The 24471-nt window shown below is 41.3% G+C and overlaps 1 protein-coding gene across 1 annotated transcript in view; it reads left to right on the top strand.

Annotated features, from left to right (window-relative positions):
* LOC143809527 (uncharacterized) overlaps positions 1-23776 on the top strand; it is a 39462-nt gene extending 15686 nt beyond the window's left edge. The window contains exons 4-6 of the mRNA XM_077292587.1: positions 2924-3004; positions 18803-18883; positions 23589-23776. Coding sequence (XP_077148702.1) covers positions 2924-3004; positions 18803-18883; positions 23589-23727 — 301 coding nt within the window. The 3' untranslated portion in view covers positions 23728-23776. The remainder of the gene's footprint in view (positions 1-2923; positions 3005-18802; positions 18884-23588) is intronic.
* Positions 23777-24471: the final 695 nt, after the last annotated feature.

The raw sequence follows: 24471 nt of genomic DNA, 5'->3' as shown, positions 1-24471 counted from the left end.
CTGATATACTCCCGCATAGCAGTATGTTCTGGTACAGACAAATTAAACAAGCGACCCTTAGGAAACTTACTACCGGGGATCAATTCAATAGCACAGTCACACTCTCTGTGAGGAGGGAGAGAATCAATTTTAGGCTCTTGAAAGACATCATAAAAATCTGACAGAAATGTTGGGATCTCCGAGGGAGTAGATGAAGAAATGGGAACCAAAGGTGCATCCCCATGAATACCCCGACATCCCCAGCTCAACACAGACATAGATCTCCAGTCCAAGACGGGATTATGGATTTGTAACCATGGTAATCCTAGCACTAAGACATCATGTAGATTGTATAACACAAGGAAACGAATAATCTCCTGATGGTCTGGGGTAAGACGCATAGTCACTTGTGTCCAATATTGTGGTTTATTGCTAGCCAGAGGTGTAGAATCAATACCCTTCAGGGGAATAGACACTTCCAACGGCTCCAAATCAAACCCACAACGCTTGGCAAAGGACCAATCCATGAGACTCAGAGCGGCGCCAGAATCTACATAAGCATCCACAGTAACAGATGACAAGGTACAAATCAATGTCACGGACAAAAGAAATTTTGACCGCAAGGTACCTGTAGAAAAAGATTTATCAACCTTTTTATCAACCTTATTTATGCGTTTAGAGCATGCTGATATAACATGAGCTGGATCTCCACAGTAAAAGCACAACCCATTTTTGCGCCTGTAGTTCTGACGTTCGCCTCTAGACAAAACACGATCGCATTGCATATGCTCTAGTGCCCTTTCAGAGGTCACCGCCAAATGGTGTACAGGTCTTTGCTCAGAAGACATCGCCATATGGTGCACAGGTTTTTGCTCAGAAGATACCGCCATATGGTGCACAGATTTTTCCTCAGAAGACACCGCCATATGGTGCACAGATTTGCGCTCCCGTAAACGCCGATCAATCTGGATAGCCAGTTTCATGGCATCATTCAGACCTGCAGGCACAGGGAACCCCACCATGACATCCTTCACGGCATCAGAGAGACCTTCTCTGAAATTAGCTGCTAAAGCGCACTCATTCCATTTAGTAAGCACCGACCATTTACGGAATTTCTGGCAGTATATCTCAGCTTCATCTTGCCCTTGGGAAAGAGCTATCAAGGCTTTCTCAGCCAAAATCTCCAAATTAGGTTCTTCATAAAGCAACCCCAAAGCCTGAAAAAACGCATCTACATTCAACAACGCAGGATCCCCTGGTGGCAATGCAAATGCCCAACTTTGTGGGTCACCGCGCAGTAGAGAAATAACAATTTTGACCTGTTGAGCCTGATCACCAGCAGAGTGAGATCTCAGAGACAAAAACAATTTACAATTTTCTCTGAAACTCAAAAACCGGGATCTGTCTCCGGTAAAGTATTCCGGCAGAGGAATCTTAGGTTCAGACATTGGAGCACGTATAACAAAGTCTTGTAAATTCTGTACCTTTATAGAAAGATTATTCAAACCTGCAACTAAACTCTGTGGATCCATGATTCAAATGGGTGTAACCCAAGCCATTCAGAGGTTAAGAGGAAAGGAGAAAAAAAAAAGGCTGAAGACTGCAGTTTAAGCAAGGAATACAAATGAGCAACCAGGGTGCACTTTCAAACACAGAAAAAAAAAAACCTTTTCTCCTCCCTCCTGCTTTTGTGCCAGTTTAACACATAGATTTTTTTTTTGGCCGGCCAAACTGTTATGATCACCCCAATGGCAGGGGGATAAAAATAACAAAACGGACTAGCTCTCGGGTGATGGAAACTAAAGTTGACCGTGACCTGAACCTCACACAACACTGGAAGTAGCCGAGGGGTGTACCTACGATGCCCTAGACACCACGCGCCAGCCGGAGATCTAACTACCCCTATGAGAGGAATGTAAAGGCCTGCCTTACCTCCAGTGATGAACCCCAAAAGGTGATAGTAGCCCCCCACGGATATTGACGGTGAGTTCAGAGGAAATGACATACGTAGGATGAACAACAGATTTAGCACAGTGAGGTCCGCTAGCTAGATAGTAGAAGGACAGGAAAGAGTTACTTCACGGTCAACTTCAAAAACACTACTCAAAAAACACCATCCAGAAATTACTTTAAACTCCAGTGACAACTCATGCCACTGGAGTAGTAATTTCCGTCCCCAAGAGCTTCCAGCTCTGAAGAGTCACATTGCAGATAGCTGGACAAAAATAGCATAAACAAGAAACAAAATTCAACTTAGCTGAACTGGAACTTGAGGCAGGAGAATGCAACAGAATGCTACTGATACATTGTTGGCCGGCATATGACTAACAGCCAAGAAGCCTTAAATAGGAAACTCCCCTAAAGGGTGGCGACAGGTAATCAGGGATAGAGGAAGGCACATAGAAGGCACTACCAAAACACACCACCGGGGGAGCCCACAAACAGAATTCACAACACCCGACGTTGCCTAGGTCACTGGGACGCCGGATCACGCACCCCGGGCCACAGACCACGCATGCGCTCCACCAGGAGGAGGCATAGGAGGAAACCTAACAGAAACCGCTGTGATATACCCGGTGACTTGAAAAGCCAAAATAAGGCATTAATATGTATGTGGATGAAAATTGTCTACTCTCACTTGTCTATAAATAACAGGTCTATGGATCCTTATTATTAATATCAGGTTCTCCTAGCAACCTATCCCTGAATTATAGAAAAAATATATATAAAGAATTGTATATCCACATAACAAGAATACTATACATCGCCCTTTTAATGGTTTAAGTCCCTCTATAGGACTTGGATGGAATATTATACAGAAGCCTCACATTTATCATATTGTCTTTAACAAGTCATACATAGGCCCACATTCTCTGAAATTACATATATTGCGATGATAATATTAATAAAATCTTCTGGATCTTCATGTTTCTTTACTTTACAGAATCCAACGAGCTCCCGAAGGACCCGTATCAGACCCAGATGCACCCCACACCAGGGCAACCTCCTTCACACCGGTCATCAGGTATGTATTAAAACTAAAAGAGTATAATAAGATTAAGATAATGTTAATTAAAAATTAAAAACAAATAAAAATCATTGACTGTTTACAACTATTTTTATATATATAACCTTAAAAAAAATATATATAAAAAATTTTTTTAAAAAAATTTTATTTTACAAAAGAACCACCAAAAAAACACTTTTTATCTTTTATCTTTCTAAAAAGCATCTCTTATAAAAATGGGGCAAAACTTATGTTTTCATTCAAACCCCTTGGTGAGACAGTATTCAAAGCCCATATCCATTTTGTTTCCTTTTTTGCCAATGGTATGGTAATTGGTCCTCCGCGTTCCCCAGGTTTCATCATATCTATACCAAGTACCTTAAATCCTGTAGGATCACTATTATGATGGAGCCTAAAGTGCTTAGGTATTGTTTTCAAAATTGAGATGTCCTGTACTTCTTTTGCAGCCTCTATGCCAAGGACATGTTCTCGGACCCTCACCTTGAGCTGTCTTGTGGTCATGCCCACGTATATTAGAGAGCATGGGCATGTGGCATAGTATATCACTGCCTTAGTTGTACATGACACACTATGCTTAATCTTAAAGGTAGTAGTGCCATTTGAATTCTGAAAGGTATGTCCCCTTGCTATATTTGGGCATGCCACACATTTCCCACACGGTCTGCAGCCCAAGGTGGGTTTACCTTTGTCCAAGAATGAAGGACGGACCGAGTCATATGAATAATGACTTTTTACTAGGTGGTCCTTAATATTTCGTGACCTCCTATATGTCACACTTGGCCCTTCACCTACATATTGTGACAGAACAGGATCCGCTCTTAACATTCCCCAGAATTTTTTGAGCTGGACTCTCAACATCTCACTTTGTCCGTGGTATTGTGTTATATACCGGACCACTTGGTTTGTTTTGCTTGGTTTTGTCCCATAAAGTGCTTGGTGCCTCGATATGTTCTTTGCTCGGTTATAACCTTTCTTTATTGATCTGCGGCTATATCCTCTCTCAAGGAATCTTTCTTTAAGCTCAGAGGCTTGTTTTTCAAATTCTATGTCCTCTGAGCAGATTCTCCGCAGGCGCAAGAACTGGCCTGTGGGAATAGAGTTTATCATTGCAGGGGGATGTGACGAGGTAGCGTGTAGTAATGAATTCACTGCTGTGGTCTTCCTAAAGACCTTGGTATGTAAACAATTATCCTCCCTTCTATGTATACTCACATCCAAGAACTCCATTTCATTCCTATCATATTTGTACGTTATTCTAAGATTGCGGGAGTTCTGATTTAATCCTGCCATGAATTCTTGGAGGGACTCAACTGAACCCTGCCAGATCAGGAATATATCGTCGATGAACCGCACCCACATTGGGATACGGTCCATCGGCGATCCAGGCTCTGACATAAAGAGGTCCCTCTCCCACAGCCCCAAGAATAAATTTGCATACGTAGGCGCAAAGGCCGCGCCCATTGCTGTGCCTTGGAGCTGCAGGTAGAGGGACCCCTTAAATAAAAAGAAATTTTTTGTCAGAGAAAATTCAAGCAACCTAAGGGTGAATTGTCTCATTGGTTCAGGCAAAAATGATGACCCCAGGAAATATTTAGCTGCCTGGATCCCATCATTGTGCCGGATATTTGTATACAGGCTTTCCACGTCACATGAGACCAGCAAGGTGTCATCACCAATATACAAACCATCCACTTTTTTTAGAAACTCATTTGTATCCTTCAAGAATGAGGGTAGTTCTTCAACCAATGGTTTTAATTTCGCATCTACAAATTTATTAATTTTTTCTAGGTAATTACCACAACCTGAAATTATAGGTCTTCCAGGTGGGTTGATTTGGTCCTTATGGACTTTTGGTAATAAATACAGAGTTGGTACTGTCGGTTCCACCACCTGAAGGGCCCCATATAAATCCTTAGAGATCACTTCTCCTTCTAATGCCTCACGAAGTATGCCTGACAGTTCACCTTGAAATTTTATAAGTGGGTTGAACGTCAATTTCCTATAACATGTTTTATCTTTTAGTTGGCGATGAGCCTCATTTTCATACAAAACTCTAGGCCACACCACTATATTCCCACCCTTGTCAGCCGGCTTAAATACCACATCATTTAAATTCTGTAATTTTTTCAAGGCATTTTTCTCCTCCATATTTAAATTGTCATATTGGGGGAATATCGGAATATCATCAATTGCCTTGCTCACTGTTTTAACAAATACTTCAACTACCGAGCAGGCTGACAAGGGCGGGAATCTACGTGATTTTGGCCGGATCGATGTTGGGATCTTACCTCCTATGGGTTCATTGTGCTCCTGGGCCAACTCATTCAGGGTCTCTAGTGCCTCCTGTTCCGCCTCTGTGGGGAATAATTGCATTGTGTCTTCATTATGAAAGTGTTTCTTAAACATGAGTTTTCTTGCAAATAAATGCAAGTCCTTTATGGCCTCAAATTTATCAAATTTCGCCGTTGGACAAAACATCAACCCTTTTAAAAGTACATTATTTTCATTCTCAGTTAGTATATAATTACTAAGATTAATCACCTTAAGATTGTTTCCAATTTTCTCCGGGGATTGTCCATAATTCCGCTTTGCTGATGCATACCGCGGCTCACGTTTGCGTTTTGGAGTTGAGGCCATTGCTGTTAACCCAGAGGCGGAAGAGGAGGCACCAGACACATCCCCTGCAGCGGTGCCAGAAGATACAGAAAAATTTCGACCCTGAGCATCTCCATTCGTATTCTCCTTTCGCCATCTGTATATTTTCCCTTGTGAGAAATCTTTTTGATCTCTTACTAATTTCGTCGTTTGGTTTACTCGGATCTCTTTGATCCATTGGTCCATTTCTTTCTCAAGTTGGACATTAATGGATGAGAATTGGTCTTCAGGTAAACAAGACTTTGCTTTAATAAATATCTCATCAAGCAACTTATCAACCTCTGCCAAGTTTTTGGAATGATATTTAATTAATAGTTCCATAAGTTGTTTAGATGCCACATTACACACTACCTCCCAGTTTTTTATGAATTCTTCGTCATTCACAGGGAATGCAGGGGTTACATGTATTCTCAAACCCCTCGGGATTAAATGGTGCTGGACATAATTTTCCAGAAATGCCCTATTCCACCATGCACGGGTTCTTTTATATGTCAAATTTTTAATTTTTTTATAAAGTTCATCATATTGTAAACCACCAATCATCGTAGTCGCTACATCACTGCTTGAAAAAACCTCATTAATTTGTCCTTGCCAGGACAGTTCTCTGGTCTTGAAATCCATATTACAGGTGAAAGGGAAACAGACCTGTGCAAAACACAGCAATTTGTATACAAGTTTAAAACACAGAAATACCACAGATATGGAGACTATATCTCAAAATATCTTGTCCTCAATATAGAGATAAAATGTTATTGGTCTACTGTGTAAGTTGGTGAACACCGCCACCTAGTGGAAGAAAAACACCCAAAACACCCTACTATGGATTACCAGGAAATCTAATATATAAAGCTGAATGTGTGTGTGTGTGTGTGTATGTATGTATGTATGTATGTATGTCCGGGATTGGCATCTGAACCGTAGCAGCTACAGCCACAAAATTTTGCACAGTCACACGTCTGGACCCCGAGAGCGTCATAGGCTATGTTGTGAGGTGAAATTTTAACCCCGCGCTTTCCAATTCACCAAACAATTTTGCCCCTATCTACATAATGGGGAAAAAGTGAAAGGAAAAGTGTTGGAGGCGTCGCAGCTACAGGCACAAAATTTTGCACAGTCACACGTCTGGACCCTGAGAGCGTCAAAGCTATATTGTGAGGTGAAATTTTAACCCCGCGCTTTCCAATTCACCAAACAATTTTGCCCCTATCTACATAATGGGGAAAAAATGAAAGGAAAAGTGTTGGAGGCAAATTAACAGCTGCCAGATGTGAACAAGGGGGACTTAAAGAATGACAGCGATGGCACCAAAGAGTATATACTGTACAGTTGCTAAGGTGGGGCCCCAACATGGGATAATCACACCACCACGGGGATATGAACACACACACAAAATGCGCCACACACTACCACGTGCTCGAACACATATACCACCCTCAGTGCACATTTCACCACACATACACCAACCTCGCCACATAAAAGTAGAAACACAAAAGTCGCCGCTCAAAACTCGCCACGCGCAAAACTCTCCACATGCAAAACTCGCCACACGTGCAAAACTCGCCACACGCAAAACTTGCACACGCAGAAAAATTGCCACACGCAGAAAAATTGCCACATGCACAAAAGTTGCAACACATGCAAAAGTTGCCTCACACAAAACTTGCACATACTCAAAAGGCACCACACATAAAACTCGCCACGCGCAAAACTCGCCATGCGCAAAACTTGCTGCACACAACTTGCTACACTAACCTGTCACATGCAACTCGACACACAAAAAGTTGCTACACGCATGTCGCCACACAAAACTCATCTCCCAAAAGTCCCTACATGCATGTCGCCACACGCAACTCAACACACACAACTTGACACACGAAACTCGCCCTAAAACACACACAAGTCTGGTATCCTTCAAAAATAAAAATCTGATTAATAAGCAGACAAACTACAAGAGCAACAAATGTACCATATAGGAATCCGGCAGCTGTCAGTCACATGACCAGTCTATTATGTGTATGTGTGAGCTAATATATACTGCCAGGGGGTGGGCTTACTGTTGGCTGGGGATTTATCAGGCTGCCATTTTAGCTTACAAATACTGAGGTAAAAATACTGACCAAATAACGTGTGAACGAGGGCTAATACAGGAGGAGATGACATACAGCTATATACTATATACAGGAGATGACACACAGGTATATACTATTTACAGGGGAGATGACACACAGGTATATACTATATACAGGAGGAGATGACACACAGATATATACTATATACAGGAGAGATGACACACAGGTATATACTATATAGAGGAGGAGATGACATACAGGTACATACTACATACAGGAGGAGATGACATACAGGTATATACTATATACAGGAGGAGATGACACACAGGTATATACTATATACAGGAGCAGATTACCTACAGGTATATAGTATATACAGGAGGAGATGACACAGGTATATGCTATGTATAGGAGGAGATGACATACAGGTATATACTATATACAGGAGATGACACACAGATATATACTATATATAGGTGAGATGACACACAGGTATATACTATATACAGGAGATTACATACAGGTATATCTAATATATAAAGCTGAATGTGTGTATGTATGTATGTGTGTATGTCCGGGATTGGCATCTGTACCGTCGCAGCTACAGCCACAAAATTTTGCACAGTCACACGTCTGGACCCCGAGAGCGTCATAGGCTATGTTGTGAGGTGAAATTTTAACCCCGCGCGTTCCAATTCACCAAACAATTTTGCTCCTATCTACATAATGGGGAAAAAGTGAAGGGAAAAGTGTTGGAGGAAAATTGACAGCTGCCAGATGTGAACAATGAGGACTTAAAGAATGAGAGCGATGGCGACAAAGAGTATATACCGTACAGTTGCTAAGGTGGGGCCCCGACATGGGATACTCACCACACACGGGGATATGAACACAAACACAAAATGCGCCACACACTACCACGTGCTTGAACACATATACCACCCTCAGCACACATTTCACCACACACACACACCAACCTCGCCACATAAAAGTCGAAACACAAAAGTCACCACTCAAAACTCGCTACATGCAAAACTCGCCATATGCAAAACTAGGCTCACGCAAAACTCGCCACACGTGCAAAACTCACCTCATGGAAAACTCACCTCATGCAAAACTTGCACACACAGAAAAATTGCCACATGTACAAAAGTTGCACCACATGCAAAAGTTGCCTCACACAAAACTTGCACATACTCAAAATGCACCACACATAAAACTCGCCACGCGCAAAACTCGCCATGCACAAATCTTGCTGCACACAACTTGCTACACTAACCTGTCACATGCAACTCAACACACAAAATGTTGCTACACGCATGTCGCCACACAAAACTCATCTCACAAAAGTCGCTACATGCATGTCGCCACACGCAACTCAACACACACAACTTGACACATAAAACTCGCCCTAAAACACACACAAGTCTGGTATTGTCCTTCAAAAATAAAAATCTGATTAATAAGCAAACTACAAGAGCAACAAATGTACCATATAGGAAATACGGCAGCTGTCAGTCACATGACCTGTCTATTATGTGTATGTGTGAGCTAATATATACTGCCAGGGGGGAGGGCTTCCTGTTGGCTGGGGATTTATCAGGCTGCCAATAGCAACCAATCACAGCTCAGCTTCTATTTTGCTACAGTTAATTAACCTGAGCTCTGATTGGTTAATATAGGCAACAAAGACATTCTCAGTATAACAAAGCTAATATATGTTGTGAAATGCTTCTATTTGCTTAGTTTTTGCCTTTTAATAATTACATTTCTATCTATTTGTTTTGTGGTTTTTGTGTGCAGAATAAATTTTTGTTAACACATTCTATTTTGCTAACAGCAGTCATTAACCCGGGCGAAGCCGGGTAGTACAGCTAGTCTAATATATAAAGCTGAATGTGTGTGTGTGTGTATGTATGTATGTATGTATGTATGTCCGGGATTGGCATCTGAACCGTAGCAGCTACAGCCACAAAATTTTGCACAGTCACACGTCTGGACCCCGAGAGCGTCATAGGCTATGTTGTGAGGTGAAATTTTAACCCCGCGCTTTCCAATTCACCAAACAATTTTGCCCCTATCTACATAATGGGGAAAAAGTGAAAGGAAAAGTGTTGGAGGCGTCGCAGCTACAGGCACAAAATTTTGCACAGTCACACGTCTGGACCCTGAGAGCGTCAAAGCTATATTGTGAGGTGAAATTTTAACCCCGCGCTTTCCAATTCACCAAACAATTTTGCCCCTATCTACATAATGGGGAAAAAATGAAAGGAAAAGTGTTGGAGGCAAATTAACAGCTGCCAGATGTGAACAAGGGGGACTTAAAGAATGACAGCGATGGCACCAAAGAGTATATACTGTACAGTTGCTAAGGTGGGGCCCCAACATGGGATAATCACACCACCACGGGGATATGAACACACACACAAAATGCGCCACACACTACCACGTGCTCGAACACATATACCACTCTCAGTGCACATTTCACCACACATACACCAACCTCGCCACATAAAAGTAGAAACACAAAAGTCGCCGCTCAAAACTCGCCACGCGCAAAACTCTCCACATGCAAAACTCGCCACACGTGCAAAACTCGCCACACGCAAAACTTGCACACGCAGAAAAATTGCCACACGCAGAAAAATTGCCACATGCACAAAAGTTGCAACACATGCAAAAGTTGCCTCACACAAAACTTGCACATACTCAAAAGGCACCACACATAAAACTCGCCACGCGCAAAACTCGCCATGCGCAAAACTTGCTGCACACAACTTGCTACACTAACCTGTCACATGCAACTCGACACACAAAAAGTTGCTACACGCATGTCGCCACACAAAACTCATCTCACAAAAGTCCCTACATGCATGTCGCCACACGCAACTCAACACACACAACTTGACACACGAAACTCGCCCTAAAACACACACAAGTCTGGTATCCTTCAAAAATAAAAATCTGATTAATAAGCAGACAAACTACAAGAGCAACAAATGTACCATATAGGAATCCGGCAGCTGTCAGTCACATGACCAGTCTATTATGTGTATGTGTGAGCTAATATATACTGCCAGGGGGTGGGCTTACTGTTGGCTGGGGATTTATCAGGCTGCCATTTTAGCTTACAAATACTGAGGTAAAAATACTGACCAAATAACGTGTGAACGAGGGCTAATACAGGAGGAGATGACATACAGCTATATACTATATACAGGAGATGACACACAGGTATATACTATTTACAGGGGAGATGACACACAGGTATATACTATATACAGGAGGAGATGACACACAGATATATACTATATACAGGAGAGATGACACACAGGTATATACTATATAGAGGAGGAGATGACATACAGGTACATACTACATACAGGAGGAGATGACATACAGGTATATACTATATACAGGAGGAGATGACACACAGGTATATACTATATACAGGAGCAGATTACCTACAGGTATATAGTATATACAGGAGGAGATGACACAGGTATATGCTATGTATAGGAGGAGATGACATACAGGTATATACTATATACAGGAGATGACACACAGATATATACTATATATAGGTGAGATGACACACAGGTATATACTATATACAGGAGATTACATACAGGTATATCTAATATATAAAGCTGAATGTGTGTGTGTGTGTGTATGTATGTATGTATGTATGTATGTATGTCCGGGATTGGCATCTGAACCGTAGCAGCTACAGCCACAAAATTTTGCACAGTCACACGTCTGGACCCCGAGAGCGTCATAGGCTATGTTGTGAGGTGAAATTTTAACCCCGCGCTTTCCAATTCACCAAACAATTTTGCCCCTATCTACATAATGGGGAAAAAGTGAAAGGAAAAGTGTTGGAGGCGTCGCAGCTACAGGCACAAAATTTTGCACAGTCACACGTCTGGACCCTGAGAGCGTCAAAGCTATATTGTGAGGTGAAATTTTAACCCCGCGCTTTCCAATTCACCAAACAATTTTGCCCCTATCTACATAATGGGGAAAAAATGAAAGGAAAAGTGTTGGAGGCAAATTAACAGCTGCCAGATGTGAACAAGGGGGACTTAAAGAATGACAGCGATGGCACCAAAGAGTATATACTGTACAGTTGCTAAGGTGGGGCCCCAACATGGGATAATCACACCACCACGGGGATATGAACACACACACAAAATGCGCCACACACTACCACGTGCTCGAACACATATACCACCCTCAGTGCACATTTCACCACACATACACCAACCTCGCCACATAAAAGTAGAAACACAAAAGTCGCCGCTCAAAACTCGCCACGCGCAAAACTCTCCACATGCAAAACTCGCCACACGTGCAAAACTCGCCACACGCAAAACTTGCACACGCACAAAAATTGCCACACGCAGAAAAATTGCCACATGCACAAAAGTTGCAACACATGCAAAAGTTGCCTCACACAAAACTTGCACATACTCAAAAGGCACCACACATAAAACTCGCCACGCGCAAAACTCGCCATGCGCAAAACTTGCTGCACACAACTTGCTACACTAACCTGTCACATGCAACTCGACACACAAAAAGTTGCTACACGCATGTCGCCACACAAAACTCATCTCACAAAAGTCCCTACATGCATGTCGCCACACGCAACTCAACACACACAACTTGACACACGAAACTCGCCCTAAAACACACACAAGTCTGGTATCCTTCAAAAATAAAAATCTGATTAATAAGCAGACAAACTACAAGAGCAACAAATGTACCATATAGGAATCCGGCAGCTGTCAGTCACATGACCAGTCTATTATGTGTATGTGTGAGCTAATATATACTGCCAGGGGGTGGGCTTACTGTTGGCTGGGGATTTATCAGGCTGCCATTTTAGCTTACAAATACTGAGGTAAAAATACTGACCAAATAACGTGTGAACGAGGGCTAATACAGGAGGAGATGACATACAGCTATATACTATATACAGGAGATGACACACAGGTATATACTATTTACAGGGGAGATGACACACAGGTATATACTATATACAGGAGGAGATGACACACAGATATATACTATATACAGGAGAGATGACACACAGGTATATACTATATAGAGGAGGAGATGACATACAGGTACATACTACATACAGGAGGAGATGACATACAGGTATATACTATATACAGGAGGAGATGACACACAGGTATATACTATATACAGGAGCAGATTACCTACAGGTATATAGTATATACAGGAGGAGATGACACAGGTATATGCTATGTATAGGAGGAGATGACATACAGGTATATACTATATACAGGAGATGACACACAGATATATACTATATATAGGTGAGATGACACACAGGTATATACTATATACAGGAGATTACATACAGGTATATCTAATATATAAAGCTGAATGTGTGTATGTATGTATGTGTGTATGTCCGGGATTGGCATCTGTACCGTCGCAGCTACAGCCACAAAATTTTGCACAGTCACACGTCTGGACCCCGAGAGCGTCATAGGCTATGTTGTGAGGTGAAATTTTAACCCCGCGCGTTCCAATTCACCAAACAATTTTGCTCCTATCTACATAATGGGGAAAAAGTGAAGGGAAAAGTGTTGGAGGAAAATTGACAGCTGCCAGATGTGAACAATGAGGACTTAAAGAATGAGAGCGATGGCGACAAAGAGTATATACCGTACAGTTGCTAAGGTGGGGCCCCGACATGGGATACTCACCACACACGGGGATATGAACACAAACACAAAATGCGCCACACACTACCACGTGCTTGAACACATATACCACCCTCAGCACACATTTCACCACACACACACACCAACCTCGCCACATAAAAGTCGAAACACAAAAGTCACCACTCAAAACTCGCTACATGCAAAACTCGCCATATGCAAAACTAGGCTCACGCAAAACTCGCCACACGTGCAAAACTCACCTCATGGAAAACTCACCTCATGCAAAACTTGCACACACAGAAAAATTGCCACATGTACAAAAGTTGCACCACATGCAAAAGTTGCCTCACACAAAACTTGCACATACTCAAAATGCACCACACATAAAACTCGCCACGCGCAAAACTCGCCATGCACAAATCTTGCTGCACACAACTTGCTACACTAACCTGTCACATGCAACTCAACACACAAAATGTTGCTACACGCATGTCGCCACACAAAACTCATCTCACAAAAGTCGCTACATGCATGTCGCCACACGCAACTCAACACACACAACTTGACACATAAAACTCGCCCTAAAACACACACAAGTCTGGTATTGTCCTTCAAAAATAAAAATCTGATTAATAAGCAAACTACAAGAGCAACAAATGTACCATATAGGAAATACGGCAGCTGTCAGTCACATGACCTGTCTATTATGTGTATGTGTGAGCTAATATATACTGCCAGGGGGGAGGGCTTCCTGTTGGCTGGGGATTTATCAGGCTGCCAATAGCAACCAATCACAGCTCAGCTTCTATTTTGCTACAGTTAATTAACCTGAGCTCTGATTGGTTAATATAGGCAACAAAGACATTCTCAGTATAACAAAGCTAATATATGTTGTGAAATGCTTCTATTTGCTTAGTTTTTGCCTTTTAATAATTACATTTCTATCTATTTGTTTTGTGGTTTTTGTGTGCAGAATAAATTTTTGTTAACACATTCTATTTTGCTAACAGCAGTCATTAACCCGGGCGAAGCCGGGTAGTACAGCTAGTTTAATATATAAAGCTGAATGTGTGTGTGTGTGTATGTATGTATGTATGTATGTATGTCCGGGATTGGCATCTGAACCGTAGCAGCTACAGCCACAAAATTTTGCACAGTCACACGTCTGGACCCCGAGAGCGTCATAGGCTATGTTGTGAGGTGAAATTTTAACCCCGCGCTTTCCAATTCACCAAACAATTTTGCCCCTATCTACATAATGGGGAAAAAGTGAAAGGAAAAGTGTTGGAGGCGTCGCAGCTACAGGCACAAAATTTTGCACAGTCACACGTCTGGACCCTGAGAGCGTCAAAGCTATATTGTGAGGTGAAATTTTAACCCCGCGCTTTCCAATTCACCAAACAATTTTGCCCCTATCTACATAATGGGGAAAAAATGAAAGGAAAAGTGTTGGAGGCAAATTAACAGCTGCCAGATGTGAACAAGGGGGACTTAAAGAATGACAGCGATGGCACCAAAGAGTATATACTGTACAGTTGCTAAGGTGGGGCCCCAACATGGGATAATCACACCACCACGGGGATATGAACACACACACAAAATGCGCCACACACTACCACGTGCTCGAACACATATACCACCCTCAGTGCACATTTCACCACACATACACCAACCTCGCCACATAAAAGTAGAAACACAAAAGTCGCCGCTCAAAACTCGCCACGCGCAAAACTCTCCACATGCAAAACTCGCCACACGTGCAAAACTCGCCACACGCAAAACTTGCACACGCAGAAAAATTGCCACACGCAGAAAAATTGCCACATGCACAAAAGTTGCAACACATGCAAAAGTTGCCTCACACAAAACTTGCACATACTCAAAAGGCACCACACATAAAACTCGCCACGCGCAAAACTCGCCATGCGCAAAACTTGCTGCACACAACTTGCTACACTAACCTGTCACATGCAACTCGACACACAAAAAGTTGCTACACGCATGTCGCCACACAAAACTCATCTCACAAAAGTCCCTACATGCATGTCGCCACACGCAACTCAACACACACAACTTGACACACGAAACTCGCCCTAAAACACACACAAGTCTGGTATCCTTCAAAAATAAAAATCTGATTAATAAGCAGACAAACTACAAGAGCAACAAATGTACCATATAGGAATCCGGCAGCTGTCAGTCACATGACCAGTCTATTATGTGTATGTGTGAGCTAATATATACTGCCAGGGGGTGGGCTTACTGTTGGCTGGGGATTTATCAGGCTGCCATTTTAGCTTACAAATACTGAGGTAAAAATACTGACCAAATAACGTGTGAACGAGGGCTAATACAGGAGGAGATGACATACAGCTATATACTATATACAGGAGATGACACACAGGTATATACTATTTACAGGGGAGATGACACACAGGTATATACTATATACAGGAGGAGATGACACACAGATATATACTATATACAGGAGAGATGACACACAGGTATATACTATATAGAGGAGGAGATGACATACAGGTACATACTACATACAGGAGGAGATGACATACAGGTATATACTATATACAGGAGGAGATGACACACAGGTATATACTATATACAGGAGCAGATTACCTACATGTATATAGTATATACAGGAGGAGATGACACAGGTATATGCTATGTATAGGAGGAGATGACATACAGGTATATACTATATACAGGAGATGACACACAGATATATACTATATATAGGTGAGATGACACACAGGTATATACTATATACAGGAGATTACATACAGGTATATCTAATATATAAAGCTGAATGTGTGTATGTATGTATGTGTGTATGTCCGGGATTGGCATCTGTACCGTCGCAGCTACAGCCACAAAATTTTGCACAGTCACACGTCTGGACCCCGAGAGCGTCATAGGCTATGTTGTGAGGTGAAATTTTAACCCCGCGCGTTCCAATTCACCAAACAATTTTGCTCCTATCTACATAATGGGGAAAAAGTGAAGGGAAAAGTGTTGGAGGAAAATTGACAGCTGCCAGATGTGAACAATGAGGACTTAAAGAATGAGAGCGATGGCGACAAAGAGTATATACCGTACAGTTGCTAAGGTGGGGCCCCGACATGGGATACTCACCACACACGGGGATATGAACACAAACACAAAATGCGCCACACACTACCACGTGCTTGAACACATATACCACCCTCAGCACACATTTCACCACACACACACACCAACCTCGCCACATAAAAGTCGAAACACAAAAGTCACCACTCAAAACTCGCTACATGCAAAACTCGCCATATGCAAAACTAGGCTCACGCAAAACTCGCCACACGTGCAAAACTCACCTCATGGAAAACTCACCTCATGCAAAACTTGCACACACAGAAAAATTGCCACATGTACAAAAGTTGCACCACATGCAAAAGTTGCCTCACACAAAACTTGCACATACTCAAAATGCACCACACATAAAACTCGCCACGCGCAAAACTCGCCATGCACAAATCTTGCTGCACACAACTTGCTACACTAACCTGTCACATGCAACTCAACACACAAAATGTTGCTACACGCATGTCGCCACACAAAACTCATCTCACAAAAGTCGCTACATGCATGTCGCCACACGCAACTCAACACACACAACTTGACACATAAAACTCGCCCTAAAACACACACAAGTCTGGTATTGTCCTTCAAAAATAAAAATCTGATTAATAAGCAAACTACAAGAGCAACAAATGTACCATATAGGAAATACGGCAGCTGTCAGTCACATGACCTGTCTATTATGTGTATGTGTGAGCTAATATATACTGCCAGGGGGGAGGGCTTCCTGTTGGCTGGGGATTTATCAGGCTGCCAATAGCAACCAATCACAGCTCAGCTTCTATTTTGCTACAGTTAATTAACCTGAGCTCTGATTGGTTAATATAGGCAACAAAGACATTCTCAGTATAACAAAGCTAATATATGTTGTGAAATGCTTCTATTTGCTTAGTTTTTGCCTTTTAATAATTACATTTCTATCTATTTGTTTTGTGGTTTTTGTGTGCAGAATAAATTTTTGTTAACACATTCTATTTTGCTAACAGCAGTCATTAACCCGGGCGAAGCCGGGTAGTACAGCTAGTATCAGAATAAAAAGCTTTATTTTGAATATATAATTCATTCAATACATACAGGAATAGCGACATATAATAAAATGTATAATAAAAAACTACTACATCATGTTAAAACCAAACACAGGACCAAGGATAATTGCACACAATATATGCAGGCCAAGGTATAAAAATATATATTATCTGTAGTCCCTCATCTGCACTGTACACAGAACTCTATGAAAAAAGAACAAAGTGCAAAAAAACGTGCTATACTTATGTATAAATCATATATGCACCGTGCAGACAGCCGCACAAAAAATCCTTCAAAGTGCAATAGTGCTTATATAATCACCATATGGTGTGCTAATACCTACACATAAGAGTTTATTAAAGTGCAGTAGTGCTCTAGAAGATAATTTTATATATATAGTGCCAAAACAGCATAAAAAAAGTGCATTGTGCCACAGCTTGAACTCAATTATATGTACAGGCTGGAGGGGACTATCAAAAGTTAAAGCATATATTGCAAATATATTACCTATAAAGTGGCCGGGTCCTGTGTTGGCGCACCCCAACGCGCGTTTCGGACACTTTTCCTTCGTCAGGGGGTCCTAAACTTGGTCCGAATTGATCCTATTTATATATGTTCTCCCTAACTATGCATCCCCCCCTGGCTACGCCGGCGCATGCGCAGTCAGGAGGACCCGGAAGTGCGCGATCCCGCCCCATGTGACCGGACGCACAGGAACCAAGTCCCGACGTTGCCTAGGTCACTGGGACGCCGGATCACGCACCCCGGGCCACAGACCACGCATGCGCTCCACCAGGAGGAGGCATAGGAGGAAACCTAACAGAAACCGCTGTGATATACCCGGTGACTTGAAAAGCCAAAATAAGGCATTAATATGTATGTGGATGAAAATTGTCTACTCTCACTTGTCTATAAATAACAGGTCTATGGATCCTTATTATTAATATCAGGTTCTCCTAGCAACCTATCCCTGAATTATAGAAAAAATATATATAAAGAATTGTATATCCACATAACAAGAATACTATACATCGCCCTTTTAATGGTTTAAGTCCCTCTATAGGACTTGGATGGAATATTATACAGAAGCCTCACATTTATCATATTGTCTTTAACAAGTCATACATAGGCCCACATTCTCTGAAATTACATATATTGCGATGATAATATTAATAAAATCTTCTGGATCTTCATGTTTCTTTACTTTACAGAATCCAACGAGCTCCCGAAGGACCCGTATCAGACCCAGATGCACCCCACACCAGGGCAACCTCCTTCACACCGGTCATCAGGTATGTATTAAAACTAAAAGAGTATAATAAGATTAAGATAATGTTAATTAAAAATTAAAAACAAATAAAAATCATTGACTGTTTACAACTATTTTTATATATATAACCTTAAAAAAAATATATATAAAAAATTTTTTTAAAAAAATTTTATTTTACAAAAGAACCACCAAAAAAACACTTTTTATCTTTTATCTTTCTAAAAAGCATCTCTTATAAAAATGGGGCAAAACTTATGTTTTCATTCAAACCCCTTGGTGAGACAGTATTCAAAGCCCATATCCATTTTGTTTCCTTTTTTGCCAATGGTATGGTAATTGGTCCTCCGCGTTCCCCAGGTTTCATCATATCTATACCAAGTACCTTAAATCCTGTAGGATCACTATTATGATGGAGCCTAAAGTGCTTAGGTATTGTTTTCAAAATTGAGATGTCCTGTACTTCTTTTGCAGCCTCTATGCCAAGGACATGTTCTCGGACCCTCACCTTGAGCTGTCTTGTGGTCATGCCCACGTATATTAGAGAGCATGGGCATGTGGCATAGTATATCACTGCCTTAGTTGTACATGACACACTATGCTTAATCTTAAAGGTAGTAGTGCCATTTGAATTCTGAAAGGTATGTCCCCTTGCTATATTTGGGCATGCCACACATTTCCCACACGGTCTGCAGCCCAAGGTGGGTTTACCTTTGTCCAAGAATGAAGGACGGACCGAGTCATATGAATAATGACTTTTTACTAGGTGGTCCTTAATATTTCGTGACCTCCTATATGTCACACTTGGCCCTTCACCTACATATTGTGACAGAACAGGATCCGCTCTTAAAATTCCCCAGAATTTTTTGAGCTGGACTCTCAACATCTCACTTTGTCCGTGGTATTGTGTTATATACCGGACCACTTGGTTTGTTTTGCTTGGTTTTGTCCCATAAAGTGCTTGGTGCCTCGATATGTTCTTTGCTCGGTTATAACCTTTCTTTATTGATCTGCGGCTATATCCTCTCTCAAGGAATCTTTCTTTAAGCTCAGAGGCTTGTTTTTCAAATTCTATGTCCTCTGAGCAGATTCTCCGCAGGCGCAAGAACTGGCCTGTGGGAATAGAGTTTATCATTGCAGGGGGATGTGACGAGGTAGCGTGTAGTAATGAATTCACTGCTGTGGTCTTCCTAAAGACCTTGGTATGTAAACAATTATCCTCCCTTCTATGTATACTCGCATCCAAGAACTCCATTTCATTCCTATCATATTTGTACGTTATTCTAAGATTGCGGGAGTTCTGATTTAATCCTGCCATGAATTCTTGGAGGGACTCAACTGAACCCTGCCAGATCAGGAATATATCGTCGATGAACCGCACCCACATTGGGATACGGTCCATCGGCGATCCAGGCTCTGACATAAAGAGGTCCCTCTCCCACAGCCCCAAGAATAAATTTGCATACGTAGGCGCAAAGGCCGCGCCCATTGCTGTGCCTTGGAGCTGCAGGTAGAGGGACCCCTTAAATAAAAAGAAATTTTTTGTCAGAGAAAATTCAAGCAACCTAAGGGTGAATTGTCTCATTGGTTCAGGCAAAAATGATGACCCCAGGAAATATTTAGCTGCCTGGATCCCATCATTGTGCCGGATATTTGTATACAGGCTTTCCACGTCACATGAGACCAGCAAGGTGTCATCACCAATATACAAACCATCCACTTTTTTTAGAAACTCATTTGTATCCTTCAAGAATGAGGGTAGTTCTTCAACCAATGGTTTTAATTTCGCATCTACAAATTTATTAATTTTTTCTAGGTAATTACCACAACCTGAAATTATAGGTCTTCCAGGTGGGTTGATTTGGTCCTTATGGACTTTTGGTAATAAATACAGAGTTGGTACTGTCGGTTCCACCACCTGAAGGGCCCCATATAAATCCTTAGAGATCACTTCTCCTTCTAATGCCTCACGAAGTATGCCTGACAGTTCACCTTGAAATTTTATAAGTGGGTTGAACGTCAATTTCCTATAACATGTTTTATCTTTTAGTTGGCGATGAGCCTCATTTTCATACAAAACTCTAGGCCACACCACTATATTCCCACCCTTGTCAGCCGGCTTAAATACCACATCATTTAAATTCTGTAATTTTTTCAAGGCATTTTTCTCCTCCATATTTAAATTGTCATATTGGGGGAATATCGGAATATCATCAATTGCCTTGCTCACTGTTTTAACAAATACTTCAACTACCGAGCAGGCTGACAAGGGCGGGAATCTACGTGATTTTGGCCGGATCGATGTTGGGATCTTACCTCCTATGGGTTCATTGTGCTCCTGGGCCAACTCATTCAGGGTCTCTAGTGCCTCCTGTTCCGCCTCTGTGGGGAATAATTGCATTGTGTCTTCATTATGAAAGTGTTTCTTAAACATGAGTTTTCTTGCAAATAAATGCAAGTCCTTTATGGCCTCAAATTTATCAAATTTCGCCGTTGGACAAAACATCAACCCTTTTAAAAGTACATTATTTTCATTCTCAGTTAGTATATAATTACTAAGATTAATCACCTTAAGATTGTTTCCAATTTTCTCCGGGGATTGTCCATAATTCCGCTTTGCTGATGCATACCGCGGCTCACGTTTGCGTTTTGGAGTTGAGGCCATTGCTGTTAACCCAGAGGCGGAAGAGGAGGCACCAGACACATCCCCTGCAGCGGTGCCAGAAGATACAGAAAAATTTCGACCCTGAGCATCTCCATTCGTATTCTCCTTTCGCCATCTGTATATTTTCCCTTGTGAGAAATCTTTTTGATCTCTTACTAATTTCGTCGTTTGGTTTACTCGGATCTCTTTGATCCATTGGTCCATTTCTTTCTCAAGTTGGACATTAATGGATGAGAATTGGTCTTCAGGTAAACAAGACTTTGCTTTAATAAATATCTCATCAAGCAACTTATCAACCTCTGCCAAGTTTTTGGAATGATATTTAATTAATAGTTCCATAAGTTGTTTAGATGCCACATTACACACTACCTCCCAGTTTTTTATGAATTCTTCGTCATTCACAGGGAATGCAGGGGTTACATGTATTCTCAAACCCCTCGGGATTAAATGGTGCTGGACATAATTTTCCAGAAATGCCCTATTCCACCATGCACGGGTTCTTTTATATGTCAAATTTTTAATTTTTTTATAAAGTTCATCATATTGTAAACCACGAATCATCGTAGTCGCTACATCACTGCTTGAAAAAACCTCATTAATTTGTCCTTGCCAGGACAGTTCTCTGGTCTTGAAATCCATATTACAGGTGAAAGGGAAACAGACCTGTGCAAAACACAGCAATTTGTATACAAGTTTAAAACACAGAAATACCACAGATATGGAGACTATATCTCAAAATATCTTGTCCTCAATATAGAGATAAAATGTTATTGGTCTACTGTGTAAGTTGGTGAACACCGCCACCTAGTGGAAGAAAAACACCCAAAACACCCTACTATGGATTACCAGGAAATATCAGAATAAAAAGCTTTATTTTGAATATATAATTCATTCAATACATACAGGAATAGCGACATATAATAAAATGTATAATAAAAAACTACTACATCATGTTAAAACCAAACACAGGACCAAGGATAATTGCACACAATATATGCAGGCCAAGGTATAAAAATATATATTATCTGTAGTCCCTCATCTGCACTGTACACAGAACTCTATGAAAAAAGAACAAAGTGCAAAAAAACGTGCTATACTTATGTATAAATCATATATGCACCGTGCAGACAGCCGCACAAAAAATCCTTCAAAGTGCAATAGTGCTTATATAATCACCATATGGTGTGCTAATACCTACACATAAGAGTTTATTAAAGTGCAGTAGTGCTCTAGAAGATAATTTTATATATATAGTGCCAAAACAGCATAAAAAAAGTGCATTGTGCCACAGCTTGAACTCAATTATATGTACAGGCTGGAGGGGACTATCAAAAGTTAAAGCATATATTGCAAATATATTACCTATAAAGTGGCCGGGTCCTGTGTTGGCGCACCCCAACGCGCGTTTCGGACACTTTTCCTTCGTCAGGGGGTCCTAAACTTGGTCCGAATTGATCCTATTTATATATGTTCTCCCTAACTATGCATCCCCCCTGGCTACGCCGGCGCATGCGCAGTCAGGAGGACCCGGAAGTGCGCGATCCCGCCCCATGTGACCGGACGCACAGGAACCAAGTCCCGACGTTGCCTAGGTCACTGGGACGCCGGATCACGCACCCCGGGCCACAGACCACGCATGCGCTCCACCAGGAGGAGGCATAGGAGGAAACCTAACAGAAACCGCTGTGATATACCCGGTGACTTGAAAAGCCAAAATAAGGCATTAATATGTATGTGGATGAAAATTGTCTACTCTCACTTGTCTATAAATAACAGGTCTATGGATCCTTATTATTAATATCAGGTTCTCCTAGCAACCTATCCCTGAATTATAGAAAAAATATATATAAAGAATTGTATATCCACATAACAAGAATACTATACATCGCCCTTTTAATGGTTTAAGTCCCTCTATAGGACTTGGATGGAATATTATACAGAAGCCTCACATTTATCATATTGTCTTTAACAAGTCATACATAGGCCCACATTCTCTGAAATTACATATATTGCGATGATAATATTAATAAAATCTTCTGGATCTTCATGTTTCTTTACTTTACAGAATCCAACGAGCTCCCGAAGGACCCGTATCAGACCCAGATGCACCCCACACCAGGGCAACCTCCTTCACACCGGTCATCAGGTATGTATTAAAACTAAAAGAGTATAATAAGATTAAGATAATGTTAATTAAAAATTAAAAACAAATAAAAATCATTGACTGTTTACAACTATTTTTATATATATAACCTTAAAAAAAATATATATAAAAAAATTTTTAAAAAAAATTTTATTTTACAAAAGAACCACCAAAAAAACACTTTTTATCTTTTATCTTTCTAAAAAGCATCTCTTATAAAAATGGGGCAAAACTTATGTTTTCATTCAAACCCCTTGGTGAGACAGTATTCAAAGCCCATATCCATTTTGTTTCCTTTTTTGCCAATGGTATGGTAATTGGTCCTCCGCGTTCCCCAGGTTTCATCATATCTATACCAAGTACCTTAAATCCTGTAGGATCACTATTATGATGGAGCCTAAAGTGCTTAGGTATTGTTTTCAAAATTGAGATGTCCTGTACTTCTTTTGCAGCCTCTATGCCAAGGACATGTTCTCGGACCCTCACCTTGAGCTGTCTTGTGGTCATGCCCACGTATATTAGAGAGCATGGGCATGTGGCATAGTATATCACTGCCTTAGTTGTACATGACACACTATGCTTAATCTTAAAGGTAGTAGTGCCATTTGAATTCTGAAAGGTATGTCCCCTTGCTATATTTGGGCATGCCACACATTTCCCACACGGTCTGCAGCCCAAGGTGGGTTTACCTTTGTCCAAGAATGAAGGACGGACCGAGTCATATGAATAATGACTTTTTACTAGGTGGTCCTTAATATTTCGTGACCTCCTATATGTCACACTTGGCCCTTCACCTACATATTGT

Source organism: Ranitomeya variabilis, chromosome 2, assembly GCF_051348905.1.
Source record: "Ranitomeya variabilis isolate aRanVar5 chromosome 2, aRanVar5.hap1, whole genome shotgun sequence".
NCBI lineage: Eukaryota > Metazoa > Chordata > Amphibia > Anura > Dendrobatidae > Ranitomeya > Ranitomeya variabilis.
The sequence above is the reverse complement of the archived record's forward strand: the minus strand, read 5'-3'. Positions and strand labels throughout refer to the sequence as shown.